Source organism: Canis lupus, chromosome 15 (genome assembly GCF_011100685.1).
Source record: "Canis lupus familiaris isolate Mischka breed German Shepherd chromosome 15, alternate assembly UU_Cfam_GSD_1.0, whole genome shotgun sequence".
NCBI classification, from domain to species: Eukaryota; Metazoa; Chordata; class Mammalia; order Carnivora; family Canidae; genus Canis; species Canis lupus.
In genome coordinates this window covers 56,742,931-56,760,999 of record NC_049236.1, presented here as the reverse complement: position 1 = coordinate 56,760,999, position 18,069 = coordinate 56,742,931, and the positions used below count along the sequence as shown (strand labels likewise).

At 39.0% G+C, this 18,069-nt stretch overlaps 1 protein-coding gene and 1 long non-coding RNA gene across 14 annotated transcripts in view; both read right to left on the bottom strand.

Annotated features, from left to right (window-relative positions):
• Positions 1-1,353: 1,353 nt before the first annotated feature.
• LOC111098923 lies at positions 1,354-8,500 on the bottom strand. The gene is made up of 3 exons (XR_005370019.1): positions 8,288-8,500; positions 6,058-6,388; positions 1,354-1,774 (listed from the first exon to the last, which is right to left on the bottom strand). It is a non-coding gene; the product is annotated as an uncharacterized LOC111098923 (long non-coding RNA).
• A 6,137-nt stretch (positions 8,501-14,637) lies between these two features.
• RAPGEF2 (Rap guanine nucleotide exchange factor 2) overlaps positions 14,638-18,069 on the bottom strand; it is a 241,904-nt gene continuing 238,472 nt past the window's right edge. For 9 of the 13 annotated variants that reach the window (XM_038559121.1, XM_038559124.1, XM_038559126.1 and 6 more), the window contains 2 exons: positions 17,720-18,025; positions 14,638-16,707 (listed from right to left, as the gene is read on the bottom strand). In XM_038559121.1, the coding sequence (XP_038415049.1) occupies positions 16,682-16,707; positions 17,720-18,025 (332 nt within the window). In that variant the 3' untranslated portion in view covers positions 14,638-16,681. The remainder of the gene's footprint in view (positions 16,708-17,719; positions 18,026-18,069) is intronic. The other 4 variants (XM_038559127.1, XM_038559131.1, XM_038559132.1 and 1 more) reach the window with 1 other exon arrangement.

Genomic DNA, 18,069 nt, shown 5'->3' with positions numbered 1-18,069 from the left:
GGGAGCAGGAGTAAATAGGGCTAAAAATGAAATAAGATGGACTATATGTTAATAAATGTTGAAAATGGGTATACAGAGGAGTGGCAGTAAACTAATCTCTCCCTTTAAAATTTACATCAGGAACACATTTTTTGAACAAACTAAAAAATTAAGCAAATGCACAAGTTTGTAAAAAACACTTCTAAGGAAATTCTATTCAAAAGAGAAACAAAAGTATACCATTCTAGGAATTAGGTAGTAATGGCAATACAGTTTTTGAATTTCTCTGAATTTCCCTGTTAGAACAATCAGAGTAACTAAGAAAACAAAACCAAAGACAGAGATCTACTAAATTACTATCAGTGACTCACTGTAAAACATGGTGGACTATTCTGAGAATAGCTGCAGAACCTGGGAAGGCATTTTGCAGGCTGCTTTGTTCAGTGGGGCTTCAGGAAATTGAGGATGCAGGATCTGTTCAGGGATTTGTCCCTATGAATTCTTGAAAGTAACAAACCAAACCAGCTTTCTATGACAAAGCCCTGTACCAAGGAGAAAGTGCTGAGAGTAGAAACCTGTTTGAGTTGGACAGAAACAATAGAGGCAAAAGAAAGGGAATTTAAATAAAATTAGGGGAGAAGACAAAAAGAGGAAAATCTCAGGAATTTAACTTCTGTATTTTTCATCAGTTTGTGAAAACAACGAAAGAGAGATCTAGAGTCATGAAGTTGGAAAAACTATCTTGGCTCATTCATTCCTCTTAAGAAGACAGGAGTACTTATTTCACTTCAAAATGAACTGCAGAAAAGGATTTATCAAATCTCAAGCCAAGATATTATTAGAAAAAGGAAATGGGAGTATATTAAAATAAAGCCTTTACATACTGTGAAATAATGCCAGAAATCCAATTTACAAAATGAATAATTATTATCTAATATTTTAAAATATGTTAAATAACATAAGGATAAATACTTTGTTTTGATAAAGCATCAAAATTCAGAATCTTTTTAAATTTCATAAATAAAATGAGTAGAGGAAAAGCTTTAAATGAGAAGTGAAAGGACTCAGAAAATGAAATAGTAACAAAGCCAACACAAAATGCTTTAAAGGAAATAGAAGATGGCAAAGACGGAAACTTAAACATCAATAGGAAATGAAGAAAGAGATTTAAAAAAAAAAGATTTGATAGGAAGTGGTAGCTGTAAAAGTCAGTAAAAGAGGATCTCACATGTATGATGGGGAGGAAAACCAACATAGTTTAATTTAACTAGGAAAGAGTGGGGGGTGGGGACTAGGAAAGAGGAAAGCCAAAATAATTGAAACAAATGCTGAAATCTGAAATTCAGTAAAATTTTCTTTAGGAAAGATGTGAAACTCTTTATTGAATGTGCCCCTCTGCTTGAATGAAACAGTAGCCGACAACTCACAGTACCAGCTTTCTAATTCTAACAAAACTATAGTTTTTCAGGGGGAAAAAGATATCCGTTAGGCATCAATTCAAAAAAGGCACAGAAGGTAGCTAATAAACTGGCCCTAAAGTATAGTAACTAAAATATGGTAACAATAGTTTGTGTGGCCAGGAATTTGGGAGCGGTTTAGCTGGGTGCTTCTAGCTCACGGTCTCTCATGATGCAGACAAGTTGTCAACCGGGGCACCAGGCATCTGAAGCCTTGACTGGAGCTGAAGCATGTTCCAAGCTTACTCACATGGTTGTTGGCACATCCATTCTTCACCACATGAGCTTTCCACAGGCTGCCTGCGTGGCCTCAAGGCACAGATTGTTTTCTTCCGAAGCTGTGATCCAAAAAAGAAGCAAGAACTCAAGACAATAGTTGTATTCTTTTATAACCTATTCTTGAAAGTTACATACCATTACTTCTGCCATATTCTATTGGTCATATAGACCAATATTCACCATGGAAAGGCCACAAGGATATAAAGACCAGAGTAGAAAAGTTATAAAAGACCAGAGATCATCGAGGATGACTTTGGAGGCTCAGAGATGTAAATTTCTCCAAGTCACACAATCGGAAAGAAGGAATAAGATCTGGATTTCAAACCAAGATCTATGTGACTCCAGAAACTGTTCTCTTTGTTGTATATTCGAAACAAGGTGGAATGTAGATTATAAATGTTCTAGATGTTTCTCTTAGAATAAACTAAAAAAAAGACTAACCTTTCCAAGAGTTTCATATCTATATTTTTATTTATTTTTTATTTTTTTAAAAGATTTTATTTATTTATTCATGAGAGACGCACACACAGAGAGAGAGGCAGTGACACAGGCAGAGGGAGAAGCAGGCTCCCTGCAGGGAACCAGTTGTGGGACTTGATCCCCGGACTCCAGGATCATGCCCTGGGCTGAAGGCAGACGCTCAACCGCTGAGCCACCCAGGAATCCCTTCATATCTATATTTTTAACAGATAAACAGGTCTTACTTTATTTTCAGTGACCCTGAAACACATCCACAAACATTTTTCAGAGTTCAGCCTAAGAGCTTTAACTGCTCATCATTTTCTTTTTTTAAAAAATATTTTATTTATTTATTAATGAGAGACACAGCCAGGGCGGGGGGTGGGGGTGTGCGGGGCAGAGACACAGGCAGAGGGAGAAGCAGGCTCCATGCAGGGAGCCCAACATGGGACTCGATCCCAGGTCTCCAGGATCAGGCCCTGGGCCGAAGGTGGCGCTAAACTGCTGAGCCACCCGGGCTGCCCTGCTCATCATTTTCAAGGAGAGAAACTCTTTAATTTATAATTTTTATGTGTGTGATTTATGTTCTGTTTTAATAAGGAAGGATCAAAATGGTCTGGATAACAGAAGCCCAACCTACATTTTAAGGTAGTGATTCTCAACCTCTTTTGTTGACATATTTCATTATATAATATCCAAAACACATATTCTTTAAGATATCCTTACTAATTTCATCAGAAAAGGCTTTAAATATTGGGAAGTTTTCAAGCGTACAATGGCAGATGCAGGTCTTCCAAAATTTTAATTTTCACTTGAAAGCTTGGATTTTTATCATTGGCAACAAATACCATCACAGTAATTTTTCCTTGAAGTGGTAGGCTCACTTTTCTATTTTTGAAGACAAAGTTTATCAGATGTCATAGTCAGTTTTGGGTGCTAACAAATTACTATAAACTGGGTGCTTATAAATAACAGAAATTTATTTCCCACAGTTCTGGAGACTGAAAGTCTGAGATCAGGGCACATGATAGGTTCCCAGAAAGATCCCTCTTCTGGGTTGCAAACTGCTGACTTCTCATATCCTCATGTGGCAGAGGAACAGAAAAAGGAAGTCAGTTTGCTTGTGACTCTATAATGGCGCCAATAACCATTCATGAGGGCTCTACCATCATGACCTCACCTAACCCTAATCATTTCTCAAAGGCTCTACCTCCTAATACCATCACATGGAGTACCATAGCTCCCGTGCCTCTAGTTTGGGGCCATGAGATGAACTGATTATAATAACCCATCCTACTTCACTATCGCTTGCAAATTTAAAATGTGTTTGTGCACATCTATGTCTTTTATGAAAAAAAAAATCTTAATAAATATGCAGAAAGTTTGCTACTTAGTTTTTAGTATCAAATAACTTCCTAACTCTAAGCCTGAGACCTTGGACTCAGCAGAACATTTCCTAGGAGGAAACAGGTACTGAGGGTCATCATGAAAGACCTACAGGGCCACAGGTTACCTTTAAATCATCTCACTCATCACACGTATACAGAAAGAGTCCCTGGAGGATCATCATTAGTGAAGAGTTTTGTATGGATGTCCCTTTGAGCTGCAGGAGGACTGTTGCTTTTGTGAACCTGAGCTCTTGCTTTTAGCTACCTGCTGGTTCAGTGGCCACCTGTGTTCTCTCAAAATTCACGTGTTAAAACCCTAATATCCAACGTGACTCTCTTTGGAGGGCCTACACAGGGGTAATTAAGGTTAAATGAGATCTTAAGAGTGAAACCCTGAACAATAGGACCACTGTACTTAGCAGACACCCAGGGATATATACTCAGGGTGAAAAGGCCATGTGAGTATGCATCAGGAAATCAGCCATCTGTAATCCAAGGAGAGAGGCCTCAGGAGAGGCCTCTTGATCTTGGACTTCTAGCCTCCAGAACTATGAGAAATTACCTTTCTGTGGTATAATGACAGCCCTAGCAAATTAATTCAGGGAGCATAAAGGAGAGAAAGCAATCCAGGAAGCTCAAGAGACCTTTGCTTTCTAATCCTGAACACTGCTGGTCCTCCCTGCTGCCAACCCCGAAATGACTTGAAGTCTAGTAGGCTTCCGCATGGCCACATATCACTCTGCTCCTTCACAGAGCAGGATGGACACAAATATCTCCGTTGTGGCAGATGACCATGCAGTGTGTGCCGTGTGATGTTTTGACTAGTCATAATAATGCTTTCTTTTTTTTTTTTTTTTTTTTTTAAGAATAAAATAAAGAGGGCAGCCCTGGTGGCCCAGGAGTTTAGCACTGCCTTCAGCCCAGGGTGTGATCCTGGGGGCCGGGGATTGAGTCCCACATCAGGCTCTCTGCATGGAGCCTGCTTCTCCCTCTGCCTGTGTCTCTGCCTCTCTCTCTCTCTGCCATGAATAAATAAATAAAATCTTAAAAAAAAATAAAATAAAGAATGGGAATTTGTTACTACATTTTTATTTGAATTCATCCCTTAGGGGCTCACACATTCCCAAGAGGTGATTTGAAGACCTTGCTTCGGTAATAGAAAGAAGCCAGACTGACCAGGATTGGGTGCATTAATTGAACATCTTGGGAAATTTATTTGGCCCATGGGCCATAGCAGGATACCAGAAGGCAGTGCTGGGGTGGAAAGGAGCTTGGCTCAGAACACTCTTCTGGCAGCTGGGAATAAGCTTTGCCTTCACCAGGAAAAAAAGCCCAAGATGTACACAGACCTCTTGTCACATTAAAGTGTGTGTGTGTGTGTGTGTGTGTGTGTGTACGCATGTGCCAACTTTCTTGGAGATTTTGGGAGGACGTTCATATATAGCTCTTTACACACACACACACACACACCACAGGCAAAGTAAGCACAACTGAAAGCTTTGAGTTGTTCACCTTCTTATATCTGAAAGAGTTCTTGGGAGAGAAATAATCTCCTTTCATTATTTAACTTTCAAAGATATTTGTTGTCATGTAGAAATAAACCAGGAAAAATGGTTTGCAATGGTCTTAAAGAGGGTTAGACTATTTTCTAAATGCCTTCCGGTATCCTAGCATCTCAGCTTAAATAGCTAGGCTACATTAAAAAAAAAAAAAAAAAAAGTTTTAAGCTGTAAAACTGTACTCACTGCGCATTTACGATTTCCACTTTTCCTTTTAATCTTATCCTCATTCCCCCATATTTATACCCATAATTCTGCTCACACACAGAAACACACACTACATCCTCTCCCTTCTCATCTCTTACGTCACATCAAATTTGCTGTTCATTTTGCTTTGCCAAGAGTCTCTAAGAAGATAAAACCCAGCCTGATTGAAGAAATTAATTAATTCAGTGAAGTGGTGATGCCCATTGCCTTTGAGTAATGTTTTTAAAGGAGGAGGGACAAAAGCTTATTTTTTTCTTGGGATGGAAATGAACATGGTCCGGGCTTTTGTGCAGAGGCTGGCGAGAGGAGTTCTTGGACAAGAAAGGACACCTGCGAGCTTGGTGGAGGTGGTGAAGGGGGCTTTAAAAGATGCCCCAGATTTGACAGTAGAAGATAAAGAGCCCAAGGCCGTGGATGAATGCATTGAACATGTCTCTAATGAGAACCACTCTTCAGTCCGGTGGGGGGGACGGAACAGAAGAATGCTAAGAGAAAGAAACTATCTTCCTAGGGCAGGACGGGTGGTGGTGAAGGACGTGTTGGGAGAACAGGGAAAGAAGGAGGGAAGAAGGGTTAGGGACAGAAGGAACTATTTTACGGTAGAAACGAGTTATTAAAATATTCAGAGAAGAAAAAAAAAGTGCCACATCAGCTAACGGATAGTATGTATTTCTATCCCACTTTGTTTCAGACCTATTGAAAGTGGTTTGAAAATCATCCAAGACTCACACTTCTAGCTTTAAACTCCGAAGTCCCTCAGTGTGCCTGTCACCATGAGGCAGTCGTCCTGTCTGGGCGGCCAAAGCATGATTTAGACACACAGTGAAGCCTCCCCAGCATTTCGAGGCAGGAAGGCGGTGACCGTGCACTGTCATGAGAATTAGTTCCTCCGAGAATCTGCTGCCCTGACGTGACCTCGTGACCTGGGCGGGAAGCAGGGTCCGGGAGAGCCATGCACTAGGAAGGGGAGCCTCACTCACTGAGAGTCCCTGCCCAGAGGGTGAGTCAGCTCAAGGCTTATGATGTGTGAAGCTGATAAATCCCGGGTTCCTTTCTGCATCTGGGAAAAATTGAAAGCACTTATTCATATTTTGTCTCTTAATAGTGATATCTGTATAAATCCACTAATAATTTCCTTTTCGGTTGACCAGGTCAACTGAGATTTCACATGACGTGAACGCGTTTAGCCTATTCCACCCTCTCCCTGAGGATGGCCTCGTTTGGGGGGAACTCAGAGGGTCTCGTGCTCTGTAGGAATAAAAGGCACCACGGCGGCTTATAGTTCAGTCATCCTTGACTGACCTTCAAAGATACTTGAAATCAAAGAAGAAAACCATTCTAAGTGTAAACCAGGTAAACTCTGGATTCAGCTATCATGTGAAAAATTATGTACTTTAATTTTAAACTAACTAAATGAGCTTATCAGGTGACTATCAAAATCAGACAATTAAAAAGATACAATCCAAAAAATAAAGATAAAAAAGAAATAAAAGATACAATCCTTTGCTGTTATCAGAAGTATCCAAAATAGGATCCCTGGATCCCGCTAATAGTGGTTTAGCGCCTCCCCTTGGCCCAGGGCTTATTCCTGGAGACCTGGGATCGAGTCCCGTGTTGGGCTCCTGCTCTGCCTGTTGTGTCTGCCTCTCTCTCTCTCTCTCTGTGTGTCTCTCATAAATAAATAAATAAAATCTTAAAAAAAATAATAGTTAATGTGGCTCATATTTTGGATACTTTTTTTTTTTTTTAAGATTTTATTTATTCATAGAGAGAGAGAGAGAGGCAGAGACCCGGGCAGAGGGAGAAGCAGGCTCCATGCAGGGAGCCCGACCTGGGACTCGATCCAGGGTCTCCAGGATCACGCCCTGGGCTGCGGGCGGCGCTAAACCGCTGAGCCACCCGGGCTGCCCAACGCATTAACTATTATTAATGGGAAAATCTCAGGGTCATTTATTACAATGTAAAAGGACTGAGTTTTTGTTTCATAAGAGTTCTGCTCTGTGTCACGGCTGTGTGTATTTTAATTTTGAAAACCATGTTTGCCATATGCCCAAATACGAATGACCGTAATCACTGTTTCAGCAAAGAAAAGTAAATATAAACATCCTTTTCATTCTTTCTATTGAATGCCAGGAAGTAAAACCAAAAGAAAAATCTGTTGCTTTTTATTGTTTATTATGAAGATAATCATATTAGCAATAAAGTAATATGTTTCACATATTTTGGCTAATATATGCATATAGTTATATTAAATGAATATGAACGACTGTGGAGGTTTTCCTCTCTTGAAAATGTTATTTCTTCCATATGATTGTTGTTTCTTATTGTTTCTTACCCTCCTCTCTCTCTTTCCCTGTCCTTTCATCTCCCTTACCACTCTTTTTTATTTTCCTGAGTTTTTCCATACTTAGTAATATTAAGTGATATTCTTGACATCATATAATCCACGATAACATTGTAGAGAATCCGGATTTATGTTACTTTCCTCTGAAGAGTATCGCATTGTGCTGTCTTGTAATTAACAAACAGATCACTTTGATCCTTGGGGCTTAGTTATAGGCTTTGTCAGGATGACTCTTTTTAAGTTTTGCCTTAGAGGAGAGGACATAGCTTTCAGTTTGGGGATGTGATCTTTACTCCTAGTAGTGGCGCAAGGTGATTATTCTAAGTCCAGTCTCCCCAGAATCAGACAGTGGCTGAAATCTCTGCTTAGCTCTCTAGCCTCCCAGCAGCTGCTTTCTGCTGGGTTCTTTGGACCATCACTTGGCGTCCTCCAGTGACTGGAAGAGAACGGTTATGCAGATTTGGCACTGTCTCTGCAGACTGCTTTCTCCCAGCCTCTCAGGACAGACCTCTGATCTTCCGGAGCCCAGTATGACCGAGTTTGAACTCTGTCCCTGATGGGTCACGTGACTGGAAGGTACCCACAAGGGAAAAGTCAGTTCAAGGCACAGCTCACCTGGTGTGCTTCACTTCCTTCCAGGACTGTGTCTCTCTCTACCAATATTGCTTTTGGTTGCTCTTCAGTAATTCAAACTACGGTTTGTTTTTATATTTTGTGTAGCAGTTAAAATTGCCATCAGCAGGAGGGTTAGTTCAGCGCAAAGCTGTTCTTCCATTACCAGAATTGGAACCCTTACTTCTCGTGTTAAAGACTGGAGCAGAAGTCATACTTAGTTCTACTTGATGCAAATGATTTTCTGTTTATGATTCAATCCTGCATCATAGACGTATAGTACCATTAAGGTTTCTTAAAGCATCAACACAGGGGCACCCAGGTGGCTCAGTGGTTGAGCGTCTGCCTTTGTCTCAGGTCGTGGTCCTGGAGTCCTGGGATCGAGTCCCAGGAGCCTGCTTCTCCCTCTGCCTGTGTCTCTGCCTCTCCTTCTGTGTCTCTCACGAATAAATAAATAAATAAATTTAAAAATCTTTAAAAAAAAAGCATTAATACAATGTATTGGACACAGAATATAAGTTAAATTGTTTTAGGTTCAAATGTTTTGATTCCTTGTATCCTTTTAATTAAAACTGGCCTTTTAAAGGGAAACGTATTACTGATTTCATGTTTTCATTCTCAAAGAGAGAATTGTACAATTTTGTTTCTACCTCGGGATGATGGCTATAATAAGGAACAAGCAGTACGCAGGCACACGTGTACAACTGTGGGCTATTGATAAACTTAAAAAAAATTTTATGGTGGTAAAATACACATAAAATTTGCTATCTTAACCATTTTTAAACGTGTCATTCAATGTCATAAAGTATCATCACTATCCATCCACGGAAGTTGTATCTTACAAAACCAAAACTCAGTACCTGTTAAACGATAGCTCTCCTTTCCTCTAGCCCTGGGAGCCATCATTCTGCCTTCTGTCTGTACACGTGTGCCTGCGTACTGCTTGTTCCTTATTATAGCCATCATCCAGAGGTAGGAACAAAATTGTACAATTCTCTCTTTGAGAATGAAAATATGAAATCAGTAATACGTTTCCCTTTAAAAGGCCAGTTTTAGTTAATAATGTCCATGTGTCAGAATTCTATGTCCATGTGTCAGAACCTTCCTTTTAAGGCTGAGTAATAGCCCATTATAGGTGTACACCTCATTTTGTTTGTCCACTCATTGGTCAGTAGACACTAGGCTGCTTCCGTCTTTCGGTTATTGTGAACAACATGGCTGTGAACATAGGGGTACAAATAACCCTTCTCATTCTTATTTTCAATTATTGTGGGTATATATCCAGAAATTAAATAGCTGGATCTTATGGTAATTGTATTTTTAATTTATGTAAGATTTACTTGTTTGTTTTAGAGAGAGAGCACACACATAGTAGGGAGGGGCAGAGGAGTGGGATGGTCTCAAGTAGACTCCCTGCTGAACTCAGAGCCCAATGCAGGGCTTGATTTAATGACCATGAGATCATGACCTGAGCCAAAACCAAGAGTCAGACGTGTAACTGACTGAGCCACCCAGGCACCCCTATTTTTAATTTTTTGGGAACTGTTTGTATTGCTTCCCACAATGGCTGCACCATTTTGCATTACTACCAATGTTGCACAACAGTTCTGGTTTCTCCACATCTTCACCAGCATTTGTTATTTCCTGGGTATTTTTTTGAATGGGTATGCAATGCTATCCCAGTCAGGCTGTGATTTACATCCTCCCGAAATGAATATTTTGCTTAATTGCATTAAGTTGTATGTTTAAAAGCATACTTTAATTACAAATAGACATTAGGTTATTAATATGTACAGGCTATTTGGGAAAATATTTTGTATTTTAGAAAATCTAACCGCTAACATTTTTTTTTATTATCTACCGTGTGCCACACACACTGTATAAAATGTTTAATGTGTGATATTTACCTTTGCTGTTACCATTGAGATAGATACCATTATCTTATCCATTTTACATATGAGGAAACTGAGGTATAGAATTCAGGGTCTTTGCCAGAGTCACACAGTTAAGAAATCAACCAAGCAGTTCAACTCCAAGATTCAAATGTTTGGACCAAAAAAGAATTTAGTAAAAAAATTTTTTTTGAATTTAGTAAAATTGTAAAAGAAACCTTGGCATCTATTCATTTCACCTTTTTGAAAACAAGGTGTTTTATTGTCTTGTTTGGTTTTTCAGAGACTTACATATTACAGACTTGGTCATGTCTCAGGATTCTTGATGGAGTAAGAATCTTAGTGAAAAAATTCTGCTCCCATCTCCTGGGTAGTGAAGGGCCTGATAGCAGGCACAGTGTGATGCCAAATCACCAGTGTCTTCACTTGTTAGGAAAGTTCGGAGAAGAGACACTCAGAGAATCAAGACTCCTGTGAGCAGGCTGGGTATATATATTTTCATTTCTACTAGCCCTCTGGGGAGTGCCTTTTTTTTTAAGGTGAGTCTTTGAAATTCTGTATTGCAAATGTTCTTCTCTAGGCCTAGCTTTTCCTGTGAATCAATAATTATAATTTTGTGGGGCTGTGGCCTCACCTCTTACCCACTCAAATTCTCTGGCTCTTTTCATTCTTACTTATTCACATTCTGCTTGTCTATTTTGTTTCTTCTATGCTTTTGGTCTTTGAAGTGCTGTATAAAAATAACCAGCTGATCCAAGATCACACAAATTCTATCATTTAAGCATAACCATAGGATACATAGTGCTAGAAATAGTTTGGTTAGGTGTAGTAGCCTGCCCTCAGTGATTTGAAACCAAGACAGTGATACAAAAGAATGAATCAAACACGTTTTGTAAAATGTAGTAAATAAGCCATGAGGACTCACCAATAATGGTACCAAAGTCAGATAGAATGTCCCCTTCCTCAACCACATCCAGTCTTTTCTTGTGGGTGCAGGAGGTATGATGGGGATAAAGTGGAACTTTGAGTCTCCTGGACAAAATTCTTTTTTGACTTGGGTTTAAAAATCAGTATTTTCTGCAGCTCATGCTCTCTCTGTCAAATAAATAAAATCTTAAATATCCAATTTTTTAATAAACTCACTTATTTTACTTCTGAGTATTTCCCGGTACTGGGCACAGTTGTAGATGCCCCTCAATAAGTGCATGTTGGCTGATTTTGGTTGTCCAGTGTTCCAGTGTAATTTGGGCCCTTTAGGGTGCTTGATATTCATTTATAAAAACCTTTACAGATCCCAGGCACTGTTCCAGGTGCTGAGAAGAACAGTTATCAGAAGAGGAAATGCAAAGAATAGGAATGGCTTTCATCCTGGTTTCAGGGAGAATAAGAACAATCCACAGAGCCACCCTGCAAGGGAATTGTTCTGAGACTGGAAATCTATTCAGGTACATTGAAGACATCATTTGGTTGCTCCTTAAGAAACAGGCATCTGTTGCGCTAGACTTTTACCCCCACTCCTGTCTTTGATTAATCTCTTTCTTGACTTCAGACTCCTTATTCATGATTTCTGCATGCTCATCACTTCTCTTGTCTCACGCCTTTTGCATACTGATTTGAATATAGCTCTTGCTTTTTTTTTTTTTTTTGCCTTTGCATGGAAATACCCCAAACAGAATGTGATGAGTTTAAGTTGGTTGGTGCTTTCCCTCCTAGCCACAGTACTTATTCCAGGACCCTCTCATGGATTGCTGGCAAGTCTACATGGGTAATTCTTGTGCCAAGTATCTCCTTTATCAAGACTACTTGATAAGGTATTCATTTATTATCTTAGGATCACTGAGGAAGGCCCTCTAAGGCCTGAGAAATGGGAAACACTTTGCAAAAAAAAAAAAACTGTAATTAAAAAGCACCTTGGTTCATTTTAATAAAATCGATAAATATCTAGCATCTAGAAAAGCGCATTAGACCACAGTAAGTACATAACATGAATGAAATGAGCTCATTTAACTACATCTGGAAGCATAGCACATATTTTTATCTTAATGCTACATGTGACACTGATCCTCCATTAATTTTATAGTCTTATTTGGGAAAAAAATGTTTTGCATAAATTATAAATCTATATAAAAGAAAACCTCAAATGTTCTGATATACTATTCATTGGTTCTCATAAGACCATACTGTGTGGCAACTCAGTGTTTGGTCAAATAGTTAATTTTTTTTTTTTTTTTTTTAGGATTTTATTTGACAGCACAAGCACGGGGAGCAGCAGAGGGAGAGGGAGAAGCAGACTCTCTGCTGAGCAGGGAGCCCAATGCAGGGCTTGATCCCAAGGGCCCTGGGATCATGACCTGAGCCGAAGGCAGACACTTAACTAACTGAGCCACCCAGGTGCCCCAGTAGTTAATATTATTAATAAAGTCTTTAAAAATTTTATGAAACTATTTACAGAATATAACTAATTTTTATTTTTGAGGTGTTGAAGTAAATTCAGTCCAGGGTATTTATTATGTCCCCTCCTCTATAAAATTGGTCATTTGACTCTGAATTTACTTTAATATTATATTTGCCCAAGTTTTCCCATGATGAAAATTGTTATGATCTTGTTGATTGCCCGTGAAATAAAGCCTTTTCTAAGATTCTTTTAACCTTGCGTGTAATGTTTTGATCACCTCTATAAATTTTCCTGTTATATAGCCATGGCATTGTAAAAACTAAATGGGCAGTAAGTATAATTTCAAACATAGATAGGAATTTTATTGTGCTTGTCAAAAACTGTGGATATTAAAAAAAAAAGTACAATTCACAATTATTTTTCAGTTCCAATGTTTCTGTCTCATTTTCAGTGGGGTAAATGCTCATTCACTTAAAAGTCCTGTCAGTTTGGCAGCCATCTCTGTCCTTCTCATTTCCATCACATTATTGCCCCTTTCAACATTCTTCTTGACATTAGTGAATATTCAGAGTCATTTCCTCTCCATCAACAACTTACCCTCAGTTGATTCACTTTTCCTTGAGTAAGCGGTTTTTAAGAGAATTAGATCATGGAATCAAGGACTCAGCGCCCTCTTTTTGACAAAAACAGGAGTGCAATAACACATTAATACATTAGTACACAGACCTAAAAGGTGTTCTTGCTACAAGCATTCTCAGAAGCTTGCTTCATTCAGGAACATTTGGGGAGATATTATCAGTGAACTGGAGATAAAATATATAGATGAGCATAAACTCCACATGTCCCAATAGAGGAAAGTGGATTTAAGCGGAGGAGATTATGTGGAGGGCTTTAACCTGGATGTATGGAAACAGACCTGGGTCTGTGTGGCTTTTTTGATTAGAGAATAAAATACCAAATGTTTGCCGACAAAGTACTTTCTACGACGTTCCTAAAAGTTGGCCAAATTCTGTTATTAACGTGATATAGACTTAATTCTGTCACTACTATTGATTGCATCTTGAAGTCATGAAGCAGAAACAAGTCTCTGGCCACTTAAGGGTAATCTAAAACACAAAAGTGTTCATTAATGGGCACATAGTGGCTGATTTTTTTCCTATACTTTAGCAGAACACAAAAAGTTATGAAGAGCTTATTAACATCAGGTTCTTTTTTTGAACCAGATTTGAGATAATTAAGCTTTTTGAATGACAAGTTTAAATAGAGCTTTGCATTAAATAAAGCATAGGGTTATTGTTTTGATAAGAGTGTTCTTAAGTTTGGCCAGTGGCCACATTAGTACTAAACTTTAGGACTAAACTTCTGACTCCTTTTTCGACTTTCTCACATTTTGCGCATGTGCTTCCATATGCTTCCACTCCAACTTCTGAAGCTTCCCAGTGGGTGGTGGATACTTTTATTTATACCTGCTTAAGGATAAGAAATGAGCCCTGGATGATAAAATGTCCTTAAGTGGGTTGCTGCTGTTTAACTGATTTTTACCTTTTTAAGTATAATGCCCTTCCGATAGACTGAAATGTTATTCAGATTTACCAAACAATAGAACTCTAAAGACACAACAATGCTATTTTACGTACTCATTAGAAGTCTTAAATCATTATCTAAATTGTACCTTTAACTTAGTGGTCATGATCTTGAATGACAGTTTAAGTTCTCTGAGGCTCTGTTTCTTAATACTGGGAATTAAAATATTATGCCCCACAGAGATCTTTACTGGAAAAGGGCTGAGAAGAAACAAATGTTATGTAAACATTTAGCGATCATCATCATTATTTTTCACTGAATCTCAAGAAACACTGCATTCTGAACATGGTTTGGTTTGTAACATTAATTTCTCTGAATCCACAGAAAGCTACCTAAAAGAATAGGCCATTGGTCAGTTTTTAGGCTAACTAGGCTAAATCTCTTTGGCCTCCTGAGGACTTGCTCTTGCAATGAGACCCCAGAGCCCTATTACACTTCTATAATAAAAGGCATGCACGATTCATTAAGGATATAGACAACGCTTTATGTTATATTTATTTATTCTCCAGCTTATACAAACTGGATGTAGAAGCATAAACATAGTACATTTCTACCATCTTCAACAAAAATATAACCAATATGTACAATTATTGTATTAAAAATACAAAAGGGATACAGACTCCACCAATGTCTTTCTAAAAGACATACAGGTACAAGTAGTATCAAAAGTATGAGGAAATCACCAGTTAATTGTACATTCTGCACTTGACATCACAGAGCGAACTGAGATTAGCAGTCCTATGTTCTACGATTACTTAATGCTTAGATAACATTTGTGCAACTTGTGGTAGAGCTAGATTTCTGTCTTTCTATCTGCACATGAGGTCCATAGCCTATATAAGAAAACTGGCAAATAATGCATATTACATGTAAAATTACAAATGCATAATTGACAATGTAATATATAAGCAAGTAGACAAATGCCATGATACAGAAGAGATTTATTAAATAAAGCACTGACATCGTTTGATACAGTGAAAAAACACTGCAATTTGACTTTTAAAATTTGAAGCTATTTACGTTTATTTACTGATCAATATGATCAGCTGAATTTAATGGAAAAAAAATCCAAGACCAGCAGTTCCTCACATTTGAGTACTACTCGGATTGGCAGCCTTCACTTTTCCGGAGTCTGTGCAAAAACAACACAAAAATAGAGTGGAGGGGTCATTTCAGTCATTATAGGGTTAATAGCAGCTGTGAGCAGGTGGTTGCTACACGTAGGCCTTCTCTATCTGCAGCGTCCATAAAGCCACTTACAGGTTAGTCTTTGGTGACTAACCCACCTTGCAAAGGCTGGCATGTCTAATCAGGTTTTTGATCTTTTGTTCTTTTATCACGTTAAAGGCTTGTTTTTTTTCCCTACTGCCAATTCAATAAAGGGAGGCTGTCTTGAAAGAGCAGTATTAACAGCTGGCATTAGCTCCAATATCCCAAGCTGCTTTCACTGCAATGCTATCCAGTTACAAACATTTTTCTTTAAAAACAACAACAGAAAAAAAAAAAATCCCTAAAACTAATTTAACAAAAATCAAAGAAACATAACTTAAAAAAATGGGGTTTGCCATCCATCTCAATGGAGCAGGACACGCCCTCAAATGACACCATCCTGCACTCCATAAGGCTCAGACACAGGACACAAGAGTCCCATTTCCCTCCCCTGGCCATGTGCAAACAGTTTTATGGAAGAACCCCACCCACTGGGGAAGGAGTGGATGAGGGATCTTGGTATCTAAGTAATTGGCTAACATCTTATACTTCCAGGATAGGGCACTTCACAGGCGAGGCCAGAAGGACACAGGAAGACAGGTTCACAAGCCAGGTCTTCCCTCCTCTTGGTGTGACCACACCCTGTCCGGCATATTTGGTTTTTTAGAAACCCAGGCTGGCAACCCTACTTACAGGTTCAAAATAATACTGTAATCATTAAATGGATATAACATTTACTCTCTGAACACAATCTTTAAATTCATTTCTTTAAAAAAAAAAAAAAACAAAAAGGACATTGTAAACAAGTGGACAAAGCACTGTACTCAAAGGATTTCACTGTTTTTGTCTTCCTTGATGGGTTAAAGGCCCCAAGTAGTTCAATGGCTAGCTTTTCTCATTATCCCAATGAGACCAAGTGCTAGGACTGGATTGAAATCTAAAAGGAAGATTTAAAAAAATCCTTCCAGGCATCGAGAAGTGCAGCCAGAGTGAATCATCTTGTTGTGATGATCTTGGAATTGGGAATGATACTGTGTGATGTGGCAGGCAGCAACAGTGGGAGCTCGAAGATTGCTGCACTGTGCATTTCAAGCAACAAAGTCTGAAAAGTGCCAGGGCAATTTCTTCACAGTATTTCACATGCAAAGGGGAAAGGAAGAAGGGGAGAAGAAGCCCCATGCTGCTTTTAAGGCAGGGAAGGAGGCAAACTGGTCCACCAGCCTCAGAATGTGAGTTCCAAGGCTCCGCTGCTAGGGACGTCTTCTTGTGCTCTCCTTTTAAAGGTGGCTAACTCTGGATCCAGAAAAAGCCTGTGCCTCAAACAGCAGATACTTGTTCATCTTCTGTAAACATAACCAGGAAGGAAAGAAAGGAAAAAAAAAAAAAAATCAGTAAGCGGGTTGTTTCTTGTGCAAGAGAGAACACATTCAATATAGGTTAAATAAAAATACCATAGCTATTATTTTTAGTATAACTCACCTAAGAAATGATTTGATAAGAGTTTTAAAAAAATACATATGGTGCATATCTTTATATATACATAATATAAAAATAGAAACATCGTTTATTCATTGAAAAATTTATTGAAAATTATAAATTATAGCAGCATGTATCTAGAAGGATATATAACAAAATGTAAATAGTGGTTATCTGCAAGTGGCAGGATTAGAATTTTCATTTTTTGTGTTTAACTTGTTATGCAAATAATCATTATACAAAAAGCAAAACTTAAAAAAAATTAGGGGATGGAATAATCTTTGTCCTTCTTCAGCACAGCCAGGTAGATTTATAGGAAGAAGGCAAAAATGTTAGAGAAGTATATTTCTTTATGAGACTTTCATTTGAACTTATTAAAAGTCCAAATTTAACATTTTCACAGAAAACTGACAATTAGTAAAGAAATCTAGTCATGTACACACTTTATTACAAGTGCTCTCCTCTGCAATCTTTGGTATTTCTTTTTTTTAAAGATTTTATTTATTTATTCATGAGAGACACAGAGAGAGAGGCAGAGACATAGGCAGAGAAAGAAGCAGGCTCCCTGCAAGGAACCTGATGTGGGACTCGATCCCAGACCCTGGGATCAGGTCCTGAGCCAAAGGCAGATGCTCAACCACTGGCCCACCCATGCGTCCCAATCTTTGGTATTTCTTAAGCCATTTAGAAACAAACAAAAAACCTCAAACATATGAAAGCTTTAACCCTAAATTTGGACCTCTGAATATTTTCTTCCCGTAGTATATGGCTAAAGACACAGCTGACCACGATATTAAGAAAACAAATGCCTTGGAAAGCTTACAGTAAGCCCCATAAGTGAACACAGCTAGCTTTATGGTTTTAAGAATGCATATATACCATCCTCCTCGGTGGAAAACCCTTGAGACTGATAGGGGGCGAGGCGCGGGTCACACTCATTGGGTTTATGCCACTGTGGTTTGTTCACCGGCCTTCCGCTCGCCGGATGCCCGTGCGGCTGCTGTATGGGCGAAGGCGCGGCTGTGTCAGTGGGTCGGGCGACCATCCGAGATCTCTGAAGTGCCACATTGTAGTCTGGAGGCTTCCTGGCTGGATGGGAATGTCCTTCGGGAAAGTCAGTGATGGGGATTCCAATGTAGCCTGGAGGGGTGGGCGGGGGCTCTCGATACCTGCCCTCCTTCCGCACTAGAGTAAAGACAATGCACCGCCATTAGAAAGTTTCTGGAAGA